The following is a 17,507-nucleotide window of genomic DNA, read 5'->3' as shown; positions in this document are numbered from 1 at the left end:
TGCTTCATCATTTGTGTTTCAAATCTTTGAATTGGGGAAAACAGAATCAGAAAAAAAGTAGACATACATCACATTATTGGAAGTTTATGTTAAACAAGGACATGAAACGATGCAAATATATTGTTTGAGGGGGGCCTAGTTTAAAGTATAGGAGATTAATTGATGAAGACATCCATATTTGATTCCACATGAATGACAATGACAACTTTAAAATTTGAAAGTTTCCTTTAACAATTAAAAGTATGGTATAAAAAGAGTTCAATCATATGAAAATGGCAATTGGGTGGATTAGATTTCCTATTAAGTGTTTTATTTAAGCATGTAGTTTCTTCATTCATTAAAAAAAACACATGAAGTTTTTTCCATTAGTGGTTGGGGATCAATGCCATATGTCAATTACTTGCAAAAGTCAGGTTAATATAATTATTGATCACAGAAAAAATTATCAATTTCCAACTTCATCACCGAATGCTTACACATTCTAAGTTGGGAACTTGAAATTGAAAATTATTCCAATATATGTTAACGAGTGGACATATTTTTCACTATTTGGATAGATTCCTTATATTGTTTTCTTATGTTACATCAACAATTTAACGGTCCGAATAATTAAAAATATGTCATAATAATGTGTATATTAGAATAATTTTCAACTTTAAGTTCTTAAATTAGAACGTTGGAACACTCGGTGATTGAGTTAGACTTGATGAACTCATTCAGTAACCAAAAGTTTGCTCAAAAATCAAAATGATATGCTGGTGAACTCATTCAGTAGTGACCAAAAGTTATCCCAAAAATCACAATGATATGCTATGAGTAACACACTTTGAGAATATTCATAAGAGAATAATAATGGCTTGTAGTCTTTTACTTCCTGTTGCAATCTTTCATTGAGTTTGGTAATGGATTCCATCCACTTCAAAATCATCCCTACAACAACAATGACAAGAAGGAAAGTATGCTATCAATATCATTAGTTTTCCTTCTGTCTTTTTTAATAGTAAAAGTAAAAAATGGTATTTGGAAACAGCTCATATCTTATACTATTTACCAGTGACAGTATGTGATAATTGATTTGAGAGTAATTGAATCCTTCACAAATTCAAATCCCAATAATGTCCAAGAAATTTGTCTCTCTGTCGGTGTTTTTTTGGACTTGGTGTGTATCTTGTTCAAGATTCTCTTGCTGTAATCCATTTCTTTCCACTTTCACTGCAGCAAGCACCGCCAAATCCCAATTCACCTTCTCTCTCACTCTCTTTTTGAACTGAAACACTCTGTGAATTGCAGAATGTACTGTGTAATAAGCAATCTGTTCATGGTAGGAAGTAACTAAAAACAGCACTGTAATCCCCATTTCAAAGGTGGGAAAGGACTGTACTCTTTGGTACCTACCATTCTCAATCTCCATCCACCCAGAATAGTAGACGATCTACCACTACTTCATCACTTGAATCAGGTAGAACATTCTCTTCATGGACCTCACCTGGCCTGCTGGCCATGGACCATGGTCTCTTCTATTTCCTTCTTTGTTAATAAGTCCATTCTGAGATGAAATCCACCATTGCAGACTGTGAGAGGTTGAAGAGTTCATTGCTTGCTGGACCTCACTGGGTATTTATTATCTGCAACGACTCACTTGTCTGTATTTACATTTGTGGGTATTTCTTTAGCTACAATAACCATTGAAGAAAAGCTTCAAGCTAATCGAGTTGTGACAGAGAAAAAGTTTCAATCTTGCAGGTGCTGAATCTCAGAAAGAGCCATGGAAACTGAAGTTTTTTCTGTTCAGAGAATAAAGCCCATGACGAAGTAGGAATAAAGTTTCAGTCTTGTTCATTCTCCAGTAAATTGCATTGCTTTCCCTTCCATGGATACCCAGATCAAGAACCATTGAAGATCAGCTTCAATGGAGTTCTGGCAGTAAACCCGTTAAGAAGTATGAGAGAAAGTTCTTGTCTTTTTCCCTCTTCAAGCTAGGAAAACCCACAATGCCAACTCCGGCAGTTTCTGTGCTCCTCCTCCTAGCATTGTTCTCCACCACCATCACCACCGCAGGGTCACACCACCGCCACCTCCTCCACCAGCCCTTTTACCCCGTTATCACCGAACCTCCTGTCCAGTCTCCCTCTCCGTCTCCACAACCGCAAAGCCACAAAAGCCAGCCCAAATACCCCTTCACCACAACTCCCTCCACCCCACAAAAGCCCTTCTTCCCCTCCTCGTCCTCGTCTCCTCCTCCTCCTTCCCCTGCTATCGTTGACACCTTTCCGGCCAACATCTCCATACTCTTCCCTCACCGCCAAAACTCATCCACACACAGTCACCTCGTCATCGCCATCGCTGTTTCTCTATCCCTTTTCTTCGCTGCTGTCCTCGCAGCCATTTCTGCCTTCATCATCTACTTCCGTCACCACCATCATCGCACCACCAAGAAACCCCCGCGTTCTGACAGCCTCCGTCTCTTCCCGCCAAACACCACCCCCTCGGACGCCTCTCAGAAAACTCACGACAATAACGACAAACGTCGAACACCAAACACAAGCACCGAATTTCTCTATCCTGGCACTCTGGTGAATTCACGAGGAGACAACAACGAAATTGTGTCAAACTCCGCCGGCGCTGGCATTGAGATTGGGGTAACACCCTCCCTGTCGTACCAGAGATTGGGTTCACCGGAATTGAAACCGCTGCCTCCCTTGCCGATACTTAATTACTTACACAGCATCAATAGCGGCGAAGTTAAAAGTGATAGCGACGCAGAAGAAGAGTTCTTCTCTCCGAGAGGGTCTTCAGGTCGCAAGGAGGGTCTCAATTCAAGTCCAATTCGTCAAGTCTCTGCGTCGAGGACAGAGGATCAAGTTCTACAGAGAGAGAGTTCTCAGTTCGGCTCGAAAAGCTTCAATTCCAGAACGGCGTCGTGTCCGTACTCAAACCCCTATTCTCCTTCAAATTCTGTCTCCACCAGTCCCTCACCGGCGTCCAATGTGAGTCCTGGAAGCCTGAAATCGAGACCGCCGGATTCCATCATTGATTTTCCGGCCCCTCCGCAGGCTCTAAGTCGTTCACCAACGTCGATATCTTCATCTTCGTCATCTTTGCCGTCTAGGAGAGATTTCGGGAATACGCAGATTTCGCAAGGAAGAAATCGACCTATCCCAACAAGAGAACCGCCACCACCACCCCCTCCTCCACCTCTGCGGTTTTGGGAGGTCCCAGTTGGCACTAGGCCCCCGGTGCTTTCGACCCCTTCAAGGCATGGTGTGTTCCAAAATCCGACGCCATCAGCATTGGCTAATGAGCAATTAGAGACAGTGACCGAGAAGATTGAGAGTAAGAGTCAGGAGACAACACCAAAGCCGAAACTGAAACCATTGCATTGGGATAAGGTCAGAGCTAGCTCAGACCGAGTAATGGTGTGGGATCAGATCAAATCCAGCTCTTTCAAGTAAGTACTCATAGAATATATTTTTTTTTAAGCTTCTGCATTGGATTTTACTTCTTTATTTGTTGTAAGTTCTGTGAGAATGGTGGTGTTTTGGTTTCTGGATGTAGATTGAATGAGGAAATGATTGAGACACTGTTTGTGGTGAATAATACGGGTTTGGGTCCAGAAGAAAGGAACGTTAGGCGGCAAGTCCTTCCAATGCAGAACCAGGAGAATACGGTGCTTGATCCTAAGAAGTCGCAGAACATTGCCATTTTGTTGAGGGCACTGAATGTGACTATTGATGAAGTCTGTGAAGGCCTTTTGGAAGGTAACTTAACTGATTGACTTCTATGTGAAATTGTGAATGATTTATAGCGGTGTATTTTCTTTTTTTTTTTTGATGAAGAGCAATGTCCATGACTCCGTGTTGTGATGCTACTGATAGTTTTTGATTGAAATTACGGTATGCTCAGGCTTAGCATTTGATGATTAAAGTTGCTTATGCTTCAAGTCCCCGTGCTTATCGGGGAATCAAAATGATGGACGATAGGCTGCGTACTTCGTATTTTTAGTTAGTGCCATCAGCTGGACTTTTCCGAATGGTCTTCTTTAATGGAAAATTTATAGCCATTTCCCGTGATATATATTGCTTGCTTAATCAAAACATTCTCGTTGATTTACTCCCTTGATGTGCATTCATGTGTTTTGAGGGTGGGGGTGCATATGAGTATGTGTTGTTGCATTTTCTTTTCCTTTGAAGATTCATATGAACCCCACGCTGACTGATATTTTCTCTCTTCCTAGCTCGATGTCAAATATTTGTGCAGTATTTGATTGCTCTGTATTTTAATGCCTTCTCTCATGCAACAGGCAATTCAGATACAACAGGGACGGAGCTTTTTGAGAGTTTGTTAAAGATGGCTCCGACCAAAGAAGAAGAACGCAAACTGAAAGAGTACAAAGACGATTCACCATTTAAGCTAGGCCCTGCTGAGAAATTTCTTAGGGAAGTGCTTGACATACCTTTTGCATTCAAGAGGGTTGAGGCAATGCTTTACATCGCAAACTTTGATACAGAAGTTGAATACCTTGAAAGGTCCTTTGAAACACTGCAGGTGACACTGCTTATAGTAGTGTAATTTTGGTCTTTTGTTTTGCTGAAACCGATCAAAAAGCTTATTCGTAACTTTTTTGTCTATCCATATTGCTGCTGCTCTCATGTTCCTTCCTTTTGTCCACAGACAGCTTGTGCGGAGTTGAGGAATAGCAGAATGTTTTTGAAGCTATTAGAAGCAGTGCTGAAAACTGGAAACCGCATGAATGTTGGCACTAACCGCGGCGATGCCCATGCCTTCAAGCTTGACACACTTCTCAAGCTTGTTGATATTAAGGGAACTGATGGGAAAACCACTCTCTTGCATTTTGTGGTACAGGAAATAATCCGAGCCGAAGGTTATCGTATTTCTGGTGCCAATTCGAATCAGACGGCTGAGAAAACTCAGCAAGCTGCATTTCAAGATGATATAGAATTTAGGAAGCTCGGTTTGCAAGTTGTTTCAGGTCTGAGTGGGGAGCTCACCAATGTAAAGAAAGCTGCTGCAATGGATTTTGATGTACTTAGCAGGGAAGTTGTGAAACTTGCTACGGGAATTTCAAAGATCACTGAAGTTGTAAAATTGAACGAAGAAATTGCATTGAAAGACAAAAGCAACAAATTCTGTGAGTCAATGACCGGGTTCTTGAAGAAGGCAGAGGAAGAAATCTTAAAAATCCAAGCTAATGAGAGAGAAGCCCTGGCGCTTGTTAAGGAAATAACCGAGTACTTCCACGGGAACTTAGCAAAGGAAGAAGCTCATCGATTTCGAATATTCATGGTGGTGAGGGATTTCCTTTCTATCCTTGATCAGGTATGCAAGGAAGTTGGGAAGATCAATGAGAGAACTGTATACAGTTCATTCCGTCCAATGCCGGTTACTTCAATCCTTCCACCAATTTTCCCTGGAATCAGTGGGAAGCAGACACACAGTTCATCTGATGATGAAACCTCATCCCCATTTTAGACTCTTCCTGTGATTGCACAACTTACTGGGATCCATTTGGAGAGTACAAGGGAAGTTGAGATGGGATTTGTGGGATATAAAGTCCATTATCCATTTTTATACAGTCAGGCTCCAATTTGTAAGTTTATCTAATGTAATGTCATCCAAACACAAGATTTTGGATTTTCTAGTTGTGTAATGTACATAGAATCATGCAATGAAATGATAATAGCCTTTGCCAGAATAGTTATTGTCTCTAAAAATTTTGCAAGCTTTTCATGTCAACTGTTGAAAAGGGCACAAATAAATTGAGATCATTGCTTTCGCGCATGCAAAGAAATAAAGCCGAAACTATTGAGAGTGGGAATTGTGATTTCCCACATTTGCAACAGTCAACTTCACCATTCCAACCAAGCAAACAAAAGAAAACAAAAGAACTTTCATGACAAATCTATTACAAAAACTCAATCCTGTGACACTCAAACCATCATTTCCCATCTAATGATTATTTATTATTTTACATCACTATGTTGTAACCCAATATTTATCATCAAATACACAATCAGCAAACCAAAAACACCAAAAAGAAATAAACAAAGCAGAAGGTTAAAAATTAGAAGGGAGAAAAATCACACAAATCTGTTAAATTGCTTTCTTCCAACACCAGCAGGCATGGAAACTGTTGAATCAATACTCAAGTCTAATATCCCATGAGAGCCAGTAGAATCCTTACTTGAGAACTTGTTCCATTTGAAAGAAGAACCAATGCCTTGTGTCAATGGAAATGATGACCTTCTCTTTGATTCACAGCTACTGCTTGGACTGGCCTTTACTTTTGCCTTGGCAGAAGCCGTGGGAGCCATGTAATTTGGGACGGAAAAAGGAGGGCAGCTAGTAAGGCTGTCAGTGTCCTTCATTGGAAAGTTGAATGGAGAATCTGCTCCGCTGCCTCTTGCTCTTGAGTACTTCGACAAGCTTGGACTGTTATGCGAAATCCTGTATGGAGGTGGAGTCCGTGCTGGCCTTGCTGCAGGGAATATCATCGATTTTGTTGATCTTGGCGTGGGAGTAGCATCTGTGTTTTCAAACCCAAATTGGTTGTTTTTGTTGGTGCTTGACCCCCCCAGTCGCGGGCTACGCTTCAGCTCAGAATGTGGACTTGGGGATGTAAGTTGAAACTTCTTTATTGCTTGGCTTTCCGGAGGGTTTGATGGAGGCAATGAGCGCTCTATCCAGTTCCACCACCATGGGAATCCACCAGATCGGATATCTGTTTGAGGTTTCAGATTTGAGTTTGGATTAGCCTTCCACAACTGCAGGATGACAGAGAAACAGATTAGACTATGGTCTCCTTTTATATTGCAAGTGATTTTCACAAATTTATTCTATTCCAGGGCTAAAACTCAGTTGAACTAGCTCCAAATGTGAGATATTGATTTAAGAGGAGAAAAAATTCGCATTTTTCAAGAAAGAAACTTGGATAAAGATATGCAAAGAAGATGACTTGTGAAATAAATATGCAGAAAACAAGGATTAGGTATGCTTATTCACAAAAAAATCTAAAGAAGGAATACGGGTCACCGAATGTTTCGAATTGGTGACTGAAAGAAATGTCCGGCATGAAATTGACTGGAATGACCGGAGTGACCCAATTACTGAAATTTGAAACATTTAGTGATCCAATTTGAAACGTGTTTCCTCCAATGACCTAATTGCAAATACCTCTATCTTTCAACGAACTTAACCCGAAGGAATACTATACAGACAATACCTTATGTGAATATGCATAGGCCATGGCCCTTTCTCTCTTGACAACAGCTTCCACCTTTTTCTCCAACCTTGCTTCAACTTCCCCCTTCGTTAGCACGCTATCATCCCAGTCTCCATTACCTGCCTCAGACTATAACAATTATCTTAGAAAAAAAACACGTGCCAAAAATATTTAATAGGTAAAATAAGGCTTTGAAAGAGCTATTAGAGTAAATATATTTATAGTTCTTTTTACAACCAAAACCATGCCTTGGAAGCAAACCTATTTGTTAGTTTCAGAACCAAATCAAGTTGACCAGACTAACACAAGCAATGAACTTTATAGATAATATATTGCCGATGGGCCAAATTGCCCTAATTACGGTAAAAAAGGATGTAGAGCGTGGAAGGAAGAAGGGAAACTTACTGTCTGGCTCATGTTCCATTTGCCCAAGTTACTCTCCACTTCTTTATCATTTCGGTACTGAGATTGGCGGCGTGCTTGGTTTTCTAACATATGGATCCTTCTTAACTGAATCTGTGACTGGACTCGTACCGAGAGCTGCATGTATTTCATGGCATTTGATGTTTGCCTCTTCACATGCTGTCCTCTCACCACTCCTTGAAGCCTCACCAGACCCTTCAGAGCCCTGAAGCTCCTCCTCGCCTGTGTCCAATTAGCCGAATCATAAGCCATAGTTCCAAATTCGGTGCAAAGAATGTCTTATAAAAGGGGCAAAAAAATTACTCGCCACAACTTCAACATAATTTGGATGAAAAAAAGGTTAAGTAATCAGATTTCAGTACTTCATAAAGGCCTACTTATGAACATCCACAAACCAGGAAGACTTTCACATACTTTTCTGTTAAGTTACAATTAGAACGCTTGGGAGTTCATGTGCACTCTTTACCATTAAGAGAAATTGTTCTTGCAATGGCCCAAATACAGTGTGACAAAGCAAGAAATATCAGAGAAACGTACACAATTAAATAATGTTTCATGCAAATCAATAAATTGGTACCATCCATAGGGAATTGAAGCTTACCGTATAACCTCTATAAGCAGCTTGGATCTTAGTAGCTGAAGCATGGCGATACCTTAGAGTTGGTTCTGGCCGGTAGCTAATCTCACTGCGGTGTTGAGAAATCCTAGGGGAGGCCACTCTAGGGGACGCAGCTCTAGGTGAAGCAACCTTTGGAGAAGCAACTCTGGGAGATGCAGCCTTAGGAGAAGCAAGTCTTTGGAAAGAAGCTCTAGGAGAGGGAACCCTAGGAGAGGGAACTCTTTGAGGCACAAAAGGAGGTGTTTGGGGATGCTCAGGAGTCGGCGGCCTGAAAATCAGATTATGCTCTCTTTCAGCCTCATCGAGGATCTTTTCAATGCTGCTCGGCTTCGGCTCTCTGAAGAAGGAAATGAATGAATTGGTGTCTCCATGCCTCAACTTTCTTAGTCCCTTCTTTTTATTCTTCTCTTTCGTGCTATTCTTCTCTGGTTCCTGGATTGTTTTAACCTGAAAGATAAATAAATTAATATAAAAAAAAGGTTATGAAAAATGCTTTAATCAATCTTGAAAAAAAAATTCGGTTTCATCTGGATCATCAGAAAACTTCAACCACTTTCAGTTCAAGCAGGAACCAGCTGCTCGTTGGGTAAACGCAACATGAGCTGGTCTTTGAAAAAAAGCTTAATTTAACTAACACGTCCAGACTAGAAGTTATCTGTTTAGAAGGAAAGAAAACTAGAAGCCAACAACGAAGACTTCAACTTACATCGGCTAACTTCTCCTTGGAGTGCGGTATAAATACCCTCTTGATCGCGGAAAACCAACTCCCTTTCTTTCCCATGTTCCTAGCATTAGTATCTTCACCTGAATGGAAAACCAATTAATCAAATACAAATTAAGTCTCTCCGCACTTCATTTCATCATTGATACCAATTCATATATGTAAAGTTGTAGATTTAAGGATATTCAGACAAAAAATTTAAAACACTGAGACATAATAAGGTATCTTAAACTGGATTAAGAAAGGAAAATTACTGAACAGACTCTCGATTTTGCTTTTAAGGAACTATAATTTCCAGCCCCTTACGATGCACGAATGATTCAGATCTTGAGACAAACTTACATGATTGTGATGACAGAATTCCTAATCAATAACTTAAAAAATCGAGGTTTTTGCTTACTTGATCGATTAACACAGAGGCCGGCACAATTCATCCACTTCTAAAAGAAAGTCAGATGAATTGAGAATTAATCTTTAAGGATCTACAACAACATCCATGCTCTGACATGACAATCAAACAATTCATGATTAAACCCAACTTGTTCATTAGATAGATATTGCTATTTGAGGACACTACTAAAATATAAAATTACCTTTCATGACAAACACATATAGACAAAATCATCCCAATTCCTTATTCTTGTGTAAATTGAAAACCAGGACAAGATTGAGATACCTTCTTCCTGCTAGGGTTTCCTGACTAAAGCACAAAAAAGAATATTCAACTGGTAGCAAAGACCCAAACCCACAAAAAAAAATCTAGAGAAGTAAAAATTTATCCTCAATAATTAGGAAGAGAAAATTCTTCAAGACAACAAATATCTGACATCTTGAAGACAAAAGGGATCAAAAGATTAGAAAATCCCCAAAATAAAATAAACCCAGGAAGATTACCTCAATTTCCACAACACAGAGAGAGAGAGAGAGAGAGAGAGAGAGAGAAACACTACCTTTTACACATACCCAGAAGATCAAATGACCATAAATTCAACTAGAAATTAAAAGTAAACCAAAATATTATTTGATTTTACCTTATGAACCTTCCAATTCTGGGGACTCTTTCAAAAAAAAAAAGCTGTTGTGGAAGCAGCTAAAGAAGACTCCTTTCTTGCTCGTCTAGCCTCCCTGACCTTTCCTACGAAACATTCTGGCTCCTCCTTTCCTTTCCTATCTTTTCTATCCGTTTGATGGCTTTTTTCACATAGTTTTTCTTTTATTCTCTTTGAATAAGTTCTCTTCTCCTTTGCTATGCTGGTATGAATTGAACTTTCCTTTCTTTTCTCTTGCTCTCCTACCACCTTTTGTTGGATTTATAATTTTCTTTTGGGTTGATGATTAAGAGAGAGAGAAAGGAATTAAGTGATTGGCGATTTTCTCACTCAATTGTTGCGGCCAACTTCAATTATCTTTTAATTCCATGGAAAAACCATTCAGACAGTACAGACTCAAACAGTTGGGTTTGGTACTAATTGGTAAAGATTATTACAATAATTTGTTATTAATTTAAACAGCAAATTCTGTCATCATTACATAAAGTCATAAACTATGATGGGTTATAATACTTTGTGTTTTTTTGTTAATCCCAAAAAAAAACAAAATAAAAGATATTTATATACCCAAATCATTAATTGAAGTGATAAAAATGATATATATTACTCTAATGATCAGGATTTCGGATCCCCTATTCGTTTTAAAAATAAATAAATAAATGCAAGATATTTGAAGCGTGTGTTACACGCTCCAGCAGGATGGGGAGGAGTCAAAGTGGTAGTGCTGGTGGCATGTTGTTTTTCTTAAAATTACTTAAATAAGAAGATGATAAGGCTGAACAAACAAGAATTTAGCACTTGGGGGATAAATGGGTTAATGGGTATTGCTTAAATAATATATATGTGTGTGACACATAAGTTTGAAATTAAGTTTGTCTTTGAGTATTTGACAAGGTCATCTTCTTGTTGTTGTATAAATTTTCACTTTGTCATTTAACTAAATAAATTAACTTGTTGGATTTTAACACTTCAAATCGTTTATTTATAACATATTCTAACACTTCACTCTCGTGTGGGTTGGACCATCCGAGGATCCAACTCGTTGAAATTCAAAAACTCGTTAAGAGGCGAAGCCTAAATATATGGCCTAATTTCTCAATAGGTACCCAATATGTGACCCAAATATATGGCACAACTTCTCAATGTGTACCCAATATGTTGGGAATTCACATAAATGAGAGTTTATAAATTTGGTAATGCTATATCCACCCAAAATGTGACCCTCAAAAGACCATCAAATCTATGTGGCATTAAAATAGTTATTGATTAAAAAAAACATATGTAAGGTCCACTTAACATTCAATACTCCATATAATTGGAGGCTTTTTGAAAGTCTCAAACATTTTCCTTATAAATTTTGGTCCAATGAGTGAAAATTCAAAATTCATTATGGGGCAAAGCCCAAATATATGACTCAACTTTTCAATGAGCACCCAATGTGAGGAATTCAAATAAATGAGAGTTTATAAATTGTGAAAGGTAATATTTGAACACAAGACCTCCGACTGTGATATCATCTTATTTGTTACTTTTTGTTATTCAACTTTCACATTATTTATAAAATATTCTAGCATGTTGGTCAATCCAAGGATCTTTTAGTGGTTTTTGTTCAAACATCAATCATTTGTTCTTGGTTGAAATATTGATATAAAACATTAGTAGAATCTAGTGGTAAATACTTGGAACTTGAATTCAAAACTAATTTGGCTATTCCTTTCTAATGAATTCTTTACCAAAAACCCTTTTTGGGTGCAATCCAAGTCTACCATTGTGGCTCTTCCGAACGGGATAGGGGGCTGGAATTATTCCAGGAATTTCACAAGATCTACACCATCCAATGCAACAATGCATTGATTTGACAACACTACACCCACACCATTTAATGGTGTAGATCTGGTGGAATTGCTGGAATAATTCCAGCAAATCCTTTTCCCTTCCGAACCACTTCTTGGGTTCGGGTCTGGTCTATGCCGTGGACTCATAGTCTTGGGTGTACGTTTTGGGTTGGGCTGACCCATTCTTCTCCGGCGACTTCCTGGCCGCGTGCGTGCATTCCACTTGCTGGGTTTGGGAGTGTGGAAAAACCACTCCTTTAAAAACAAAATGATAGAAATGAAAAGGTATTGGCCGCCAGCCCAACATTGAAAACGAAATAAATGGTCCTATTGTTGTGGGCCCGGAGTGTCATACGATATCAGCCGTTCGATCGGTATATCGTGCGTATTCAGAGTGAAAAGTTTACGGTGACAGGGTGTACCATGATAATACCCTGTCTGCCTTTGCACGTGACACTTGCAAGGCATGTATATATATATAAATAAATTCTCCTAATCAAAAATGTTGATAAACTTTGTGGACTTATTTTTCAATCATGGATGTGGTGGGTCTCATGATAAATGTGTGCCCCCACTTATGTTGTGTTTTATTACAACCATTGGATTTTGGTTCACGACTTCCTTAATTTTGATCCACAAAGTTGGTCCACACATTTATGTTGTGCTTTATTATAACCATTGGATTTTGGTCCGCATAAGAGAATTTTTGTATATATATATATGTATATATATTGATTTCTCACTTAGAAATTTGTCATTTGGACAATCGATATAAGTCATGCATAGAAGTTTCTCACTTACCTTAATTGTAAGTTTGGCCAAGACCCAATACCCCTGTGCATAGTCACGAGAATATTGTTCTCTGAAAATCATATTCCCGATTTTTCAAATTTATACAATTTGACTCTATAAAGATTCACCAACTAAGCTATCAGTCTATGACTCAAATGGTTCGGATATTGAAAACATATTAATTCATAACTCGAAGCAATTGAATGTGTTTCAGGGTAATGGTAGAATGAGAAAATTTTCAGTGCAACCCAACTAATTTAATACTTACTCTTCCAATTTCTAGTGAAATAAGATTGTGAACAAATTATTATTATTATTATTTTAAGAAAAATGATAACAGGTGTTTTAGGGTGCGAGATAAGAATGAAAAATGTGTATTGGAGTCTTAAAAAACTGTATTGGGTGTATTTTAAATTTTCAATTAGGTGAGAGAGTGTTCATCACACATCATATGTAACAATTGAAAGTTTAAAATCCTTATATAAGAACACCCGTCATCAGTACCTTTATTTTAATATCCCATGTCTTTCTCCTAAAAAGTTCACATAATGACCAAGCTAAAGCATGAATTGGACAAGATTTCTCTTTAAATCACAAAATTAGAGGTGATTGACATTATATATATATATATATATACAAGGATAAAAACACACTGAGTGTTGGAGTTGTTGATAAAGTGTATTCATCAATATATTATTGTGTGTAATTGGAAACTACATTGACGAGATTTCTATTACATCAGTAGTGTATGTGTCTAGATATATAGACAAGGGATCCTTTTGAGATTACTTAAACTTAAGGATTTGAAAGTGACTTAAAATGGCCTTATTCGGTGGTTTAATCTCTTATTTAATGTTGGATTCCCCTGGTAGGTAGGTCAACCAAAAATCTTCTCTAACAAAAGGTAAAGATCCTTAGAAATAGTTAGTTCTTTTTTTTTTTAATTTTTTAATTTAAGAATCGATGTAACATAATTCTCTTGCCTCGTTTTTTCTAAAATACAATAACCTAACTCGATTGTATAATTAAGTTGAACATGCACTTGAATGGTTAGCTCGAATAAATCCCACAAACACACCAACCATCTCTGCTCAAAGTATGTGAAGTGAGATATATATATATATATATATATATATATATATATATATATATATATATATATGTGTGTGTGTGTGTGTGTGTGTGTGTGGTAGCTTGTGCATTTCCTCTTATAGTTAATGTGAGACTTTAACTACTAATATATCTCACTGAAATTTGGTTGCTTCTTAATTGAAGAGTGGTGCCCTTTTACGAAACTTAAGATTTGATTAGAGAAGATGGTGGAAGGCCTAAGTCTCCTAGTACGAAGCTGAAGAAGACCCCCACCAACAACAAAAATAAATATTATTTTATGCTCAAGACAGGTAGCAAAATTGATGTGTTTTGGTAAAGCATTTTCAACAGAGCAGATATGATGGTTGACAAAAGCATATATATATATATATATATATATGTATATACACACTAAAGAAAGATAATTACCACTAATATGTACGTGGTTTGTTGAGGAGGACATGACATGAATAGTCATAAAACTAGTCTAACTTGGGTAAGTTTGATTTGGATTAAGTAACCACTACTACCCACCCTTTATGCTTAAGCTATAGCACTCGGTTCGAGTTGACAATGTCTCAAGCCTCTCCAGTGTCTAGTTTGGTGGTGCTGAGCGAGCTACCGAGTAGCGATAGGGCTAGGTCTCTAGTCCCACATAAACCAGGGGACATATGAGGAACCTCACCGTAAAATGGGACTTTCAGGTATCACTAGATCGCCTACTTCATGCACTGAAATGTGTTGGGTCGCTGCATGTATAGCTCTCACTGATGTGTTGTCTCCATTGCCAGCAGAAACAGTAGGACTAGGAGCAGAGCTGGTCTGAGCATCATATGGGGCAAGAAGACTCAAATTTTCAGAGGGAGAAAACTTTGGAGCATTTTTGGACATCGCCATTTCAATTTCAGTTTTGAGTTCTCGAACCCGAGAGTGCACCATCTCGATTTCCCAAAGGGTCTGCTCAAAGGAAATATCACCATTTCCAAACTCCAAAAGCAGCTGGTCAGTATTCAGTAGCAATCCCAAATTTGTCAATGCCATGATCAGTGCCAGTAGAACAGTAGCATAGCACCACAGCCTGGACTCCAAATTTTCACTAAGATACTTAAATCCTAATCATTAATATGCTACGAAGACAAAAGAAAAAGAAAGAAATTGAGAGCTCCGAGCAATTTTGCTCTTCAAGCAAGTCTGGAAAGTTGTTCAGTCTTCAGTTCCAAATCTACAGCTATGTTATTGATTCATGAAACAACCAAGCTTTCAGAACAAGAAAGTGAAATGACAATCCTTAGGACGTGAGAGTGTTTGATATAAGCAACTTGACTTGGCATAAAGGAAGACAAATAATCGGTGTAAATTGTCACCTGTAGCACCAAAATCATCAGCTGCAAGAGCACCATCACGATTCATCCTCTTGTTTTCTGTACTATCACAAGCATAATCCAAATGAGCATAGCGGGAGAGAGAGAGAGTAAATAACAAAAATCACAGCGTATAGGTACAAATTCTTATTACCAAGGCAAGAGAAAAGGTTATGATGTGCAGAGTATGATTTCATATCACTTGTATCTTTAACTCTCTTTTGTTTCCTCCTCTTTATGGCCTTCCTATTTTGAGAATGAGTTGAAAATGGTAGTGCCTTTGAAGCAAAATATTCCAAGTGTAGATTGAACTTCAGGTTGCCTGCCTTCTCAGCTCACATGCTGCAAGCTCTCTTTCATATTTTTGTGATTAATACTCAGTTTCCTTAATTTTCAGTTCCGCCCATTTATGGTGCCACTCCAGAGGATGTATAAAGTTTCGTCAATGACTCGTCAACTTCTTCTTCCTAAGATGGAAACACGGGCAGTTAAAAGTAACACTCACAATGCAATTCAACAAAGATGAAATAGGAAGTTGAAGATTTAGCATGAGAAAAAAGCCACCAAAGGAAATGTGAGATGCTCCTCAATTTAGACGATAGCATCATGTCCGGGAGGGGAAAAAAATATTTTGCTGCTATGACAACAATCGTCAAGTTTATCAAGTTTTGCAATAATTGATGTACGTTATTAAGTCGAGATTAAGATGCTCTTAACTTCACAATGGTGTGAATGCTAAGTAAGTGATGAATATCAATGAAGCACGTACAGAAGTTAAAATAGTCAATAAGTGCATGCACCAGAATATACAGTGTGATCATCATCTGTAGGCCACAGTGCACATTCTTAATATGGATAGTGATAACTATGTTGCCATGCTAGTCTGGAAGAAATTCATGCTCGACCTTGTCCACTTGCTTTTCTTTGAGAGTCTTATCTTCTCATTACAAAAAGGCTCAAACTTAGGGCTATAAAACGAACAGAGCATCTGATAAGCTGTTCACGTTCAAGCCCGTTAAGACCTCATTTGTGTTCGTTTGATAAGATAAACAAAAGAGTTCAAACAGATTTCATAGGCTTGTTACATCAATGATCCAAGCTCAAACAGATGTACATTTGGCTTGTTCATGTTCACGAACAAACTGTTTATATGTTCGTAATTCGCAGTTGAGCTCGTTTTGGCCTTCAAGAACATTAAAGCGAACATGCTCAGTTAATGTTCACGATCTGTGTTTGTGAACATTCTTGATTATATGTTCGCGAAAAAGCTCAATTCTATGCGTGTGAACTAGCTAGAGTAGGCTAATCTTAGAGACTTCTCAAGCAAGCTCGCGACCAAGCTTAATAAGAGTTTTGCAAAAGTGCTCATGCTTTTCAACCAAGCTCAATGAGGATTCACAAACGAGCTCAACAAGCTCGAACTCGCAAATTCCATAATGAGCTGAGCTCAAACAGGATTTCTAAAGCTTGATCTTGTTAACAAACTTAACATGAGAACACAAACACCTCTCAGCTTGGCTCGGGTCATTTACACCCATACTCAAACCCATCCAAGGATATAACACCCAGCTAATCTCAAAAGCCCTATAAAAGCACTCCTCATAAACTCAAAAGGGTAATTTTCATATTAAGTAGTATAATGAGGTACTGCATATGGCAAACAATTCATCCAAATCAACTTGATTCGTATAAAGATTAAGTAATTGAATTCAGTTCCAACATATGTATTCACAAAACAGACAAAACAAAATCTCACCTCATCTGAAACAGGCTATTAAAAGCATCATAAGAAGCCAAATCACTGGCGCAAAAAAATTGCGATTCCACTTCACCTTCACTCAGTTCAAAACACCTCTCGGACCTCGGAAACAGTTTCGCCAAACAAACTTGAATGCTCAATCGCATCTGGGTCATCACTTTCAGCCAACCTTGTCTAATCAAAACTGGAAAAATCAAATTATATCTGGAGCCTCCATGCCAGTGACAGCAATGTCATTGTAATTCATGCACCTTATGCCTTTCCCATCATGGGTTTCCAAGACAGTATCTTTTGCATTATCAGGTGCAGTGTTGTGGTTTAGGTTTACTTTCGTAATTCATGTCCACTAACGGCCGAGCAGTATTTGAAAAACTGTGATTCTAGTGAGCGAAGAAAGTAAGAGTCTTTTTCAGTAGCGAAGATGGGGACTCCAAGGTTGTGTTCGAAGAAATGGCAGAGAGGGCCATGAACAATGAAGCCGCAGCCAGAGGACTCAAAAAAGACTAAGGTAGCTAGAGAAGAAGTAGGGTCTCTGAAGGGAGAATTTGCGCTAGGTAGGGGTAGGGGTGTTCCGAGTTGGTTCCGGGTTAAGGAGAACGTGTTTAGGAAATATTTA

At 38.4% G+C, this 17,507-nt stretch overlaps 2 protein-coding genes and 1 long non-coding RNA gene across 13 annotated transcripts; 1 reads left to right on the top strand and 2 right to left on the bottom strand.

Annotated features, from left to right (window-relative positions):
• Nucleotides 1-1,100: 1,100 nt before the first annotated feature.
• On the top strand, nt 1,101-5,715 carry LOC119981077 (formin-like protein 2). 6 transcript variants are annotated; one of them, XM_038824071.1, is made up of 6 exons: nt 1,101-1,459; nt 1,571-1,641; nt 1,744-3,448; nt 3,556-3,758; nt 4,301-4,545; nt 4,672-5,715. In XM_038824071.1, the coding sequence occupies exons 3-6, from the start codon at nt 1,992-1,994 to the stop codon at nt 5,488-5,490; spliced, it is 2,724 nt and encodes a 907-aa protein (XP_038679999.1). In that variant the 5' UTR covers nt 1,101-1,459; nt 1,571-1,641; nt 1,744-1,991; the 3' UTR covers nt 5,491-5,715. The 6 variants fall into 6 exon arrangements, with proteins under 6 accessions (XP_038679999.1, XP_038679996.1, XP_038680002.1 ...); XM_038824068.1 differs by having other exon boundaries at nt 1,571-1,657; XM_038824069.1 differs by having other exon boundaries at nt 1,102-1,459; nt 1,571-1,614.
• A 179-nt stretch (nt 5,716-5,894) lies between these two features.
• On the bottom strand, nt 5,895-10,368 carry LOC119980996 (protein IQ-DOMAIN 14-like). 6 transcript variants are annotated; one of them, XM_038823922.1, is made up of 8 exons: nt 10,035-10,368; nt 9,597-9,703; nt 9,404-9,504; nt 8,989-9,086; nt 8,265-8,729; nt 7,646-7,885; nt 7,241-7,369; nt 5,895-6,782 (listed from the first exon to the last, which is right to left on the bottom strand). In XM_038823922.1, exons 3-8 carry the CDS (start codon nt 9,435-9,437, stop codon nt 6,099-6,101), a joined length of 1,650 nt encoding a protein of 549 aa, XP_038679850.1. In that variant the 5' UTR covers nt 9,438-9,504; nt 9,597-9,703; nt 10,035-10,368; the 3' UTR covers nt 5,895-6,098. The 6 variants fall into 6 exon arrangements, with proteins under 6 accessions (XP_038679850.1, XP_038679851.1, XP_038679852.1 ...); XM_038823923.1 differs by having other exon boundaries at nt 9,597-9,699; XM_038823924.1 differs by lacking the exon at nt 9,404-9,504.
• Nucleotides 10,369-14,980: 4,612 nt separating this feature from the next.
• Nucleotides 14,981-17,452, bottom strand: LOC119981354. The gene is made up of 3 exons (XR_005464104.1): nt 16,889-17,452; nt 15,287-15,599; nt 14,981-15,192 (listed from the first exon to the last, which is right to left on the bottom strand). It is a non-coding gene; the product is annotated as an uncharacterized LOC119981354 (long non-coding RNA).
• Nucleotides 17,453-17,507: the final 55 nt, after the last annotated feature.

Source organism: Tripterygium wilfordii, chromosome 16 (assembly GCF_013401445.1).
Source record: "Tripterygium wilfordii isolate XIE 37 chromosome 16, ASM1340144v1, whole genome shotgun sequence".
NCBI classification, from domain to species: domain Eukaryota; kingdom Viridiplantae; phylum Streptophyta; class Magnoliopsida; order Celastrales; family Celastraceae; genus Tripterygium; species Tripterygium wilfordii.
Note: the sequence above shows the minus strand (reverse complement) of the source record. Positions and strands in the feature narration are given on the sequence as shown.

Excerpts from the sequence above, each read along its gene's own strand:
- LOC119980996 (XM_038823922.1), bottom strand. The coding sequence starts at position 9,437 with ATGAATTGTGCCGGCCTCTGTGTTAATCGATCAA. Across the intron at positions 8,730-8,988 it reads CCAAGGAGAAGTTAGCCGAT|GTTAAAACAATCCAGGAACC; the intron begins GTAAGTTGAAGT and ends TTTATCTTTCAG. Across the intron at positions 6,783-7,240 it reads CCTATGCATATTCACATAAG|TTGTGGAAGGCTAATCCAAA; the intron begins GTATTGTCTGTA and ends GTCATCCTGCAG.
- LOC119981077 (XM_038824074.1), top strand. The coding sequence starts at position 1,992 with ATGCCAACTCCGGCAGTTTCTGTGCTCCTCCTCCTAGCATTGTTCTCC. Across the intron at positions 3,449-3,555 it reads ATCAAATCCAGCTCTTTCAA|ATTGAATGAGGAAATGATTG; the intron begins GTAAGTACTCAT and ends TTCTGGATGTAG. Across the intron at positions 3,759-4,300 it reads CTGTGAAGGCCTTTTGGAAG|GCAATTCAGATACAACAGGG; the intron begins GTAACTTAACTG and ends CTCATGCAACAG.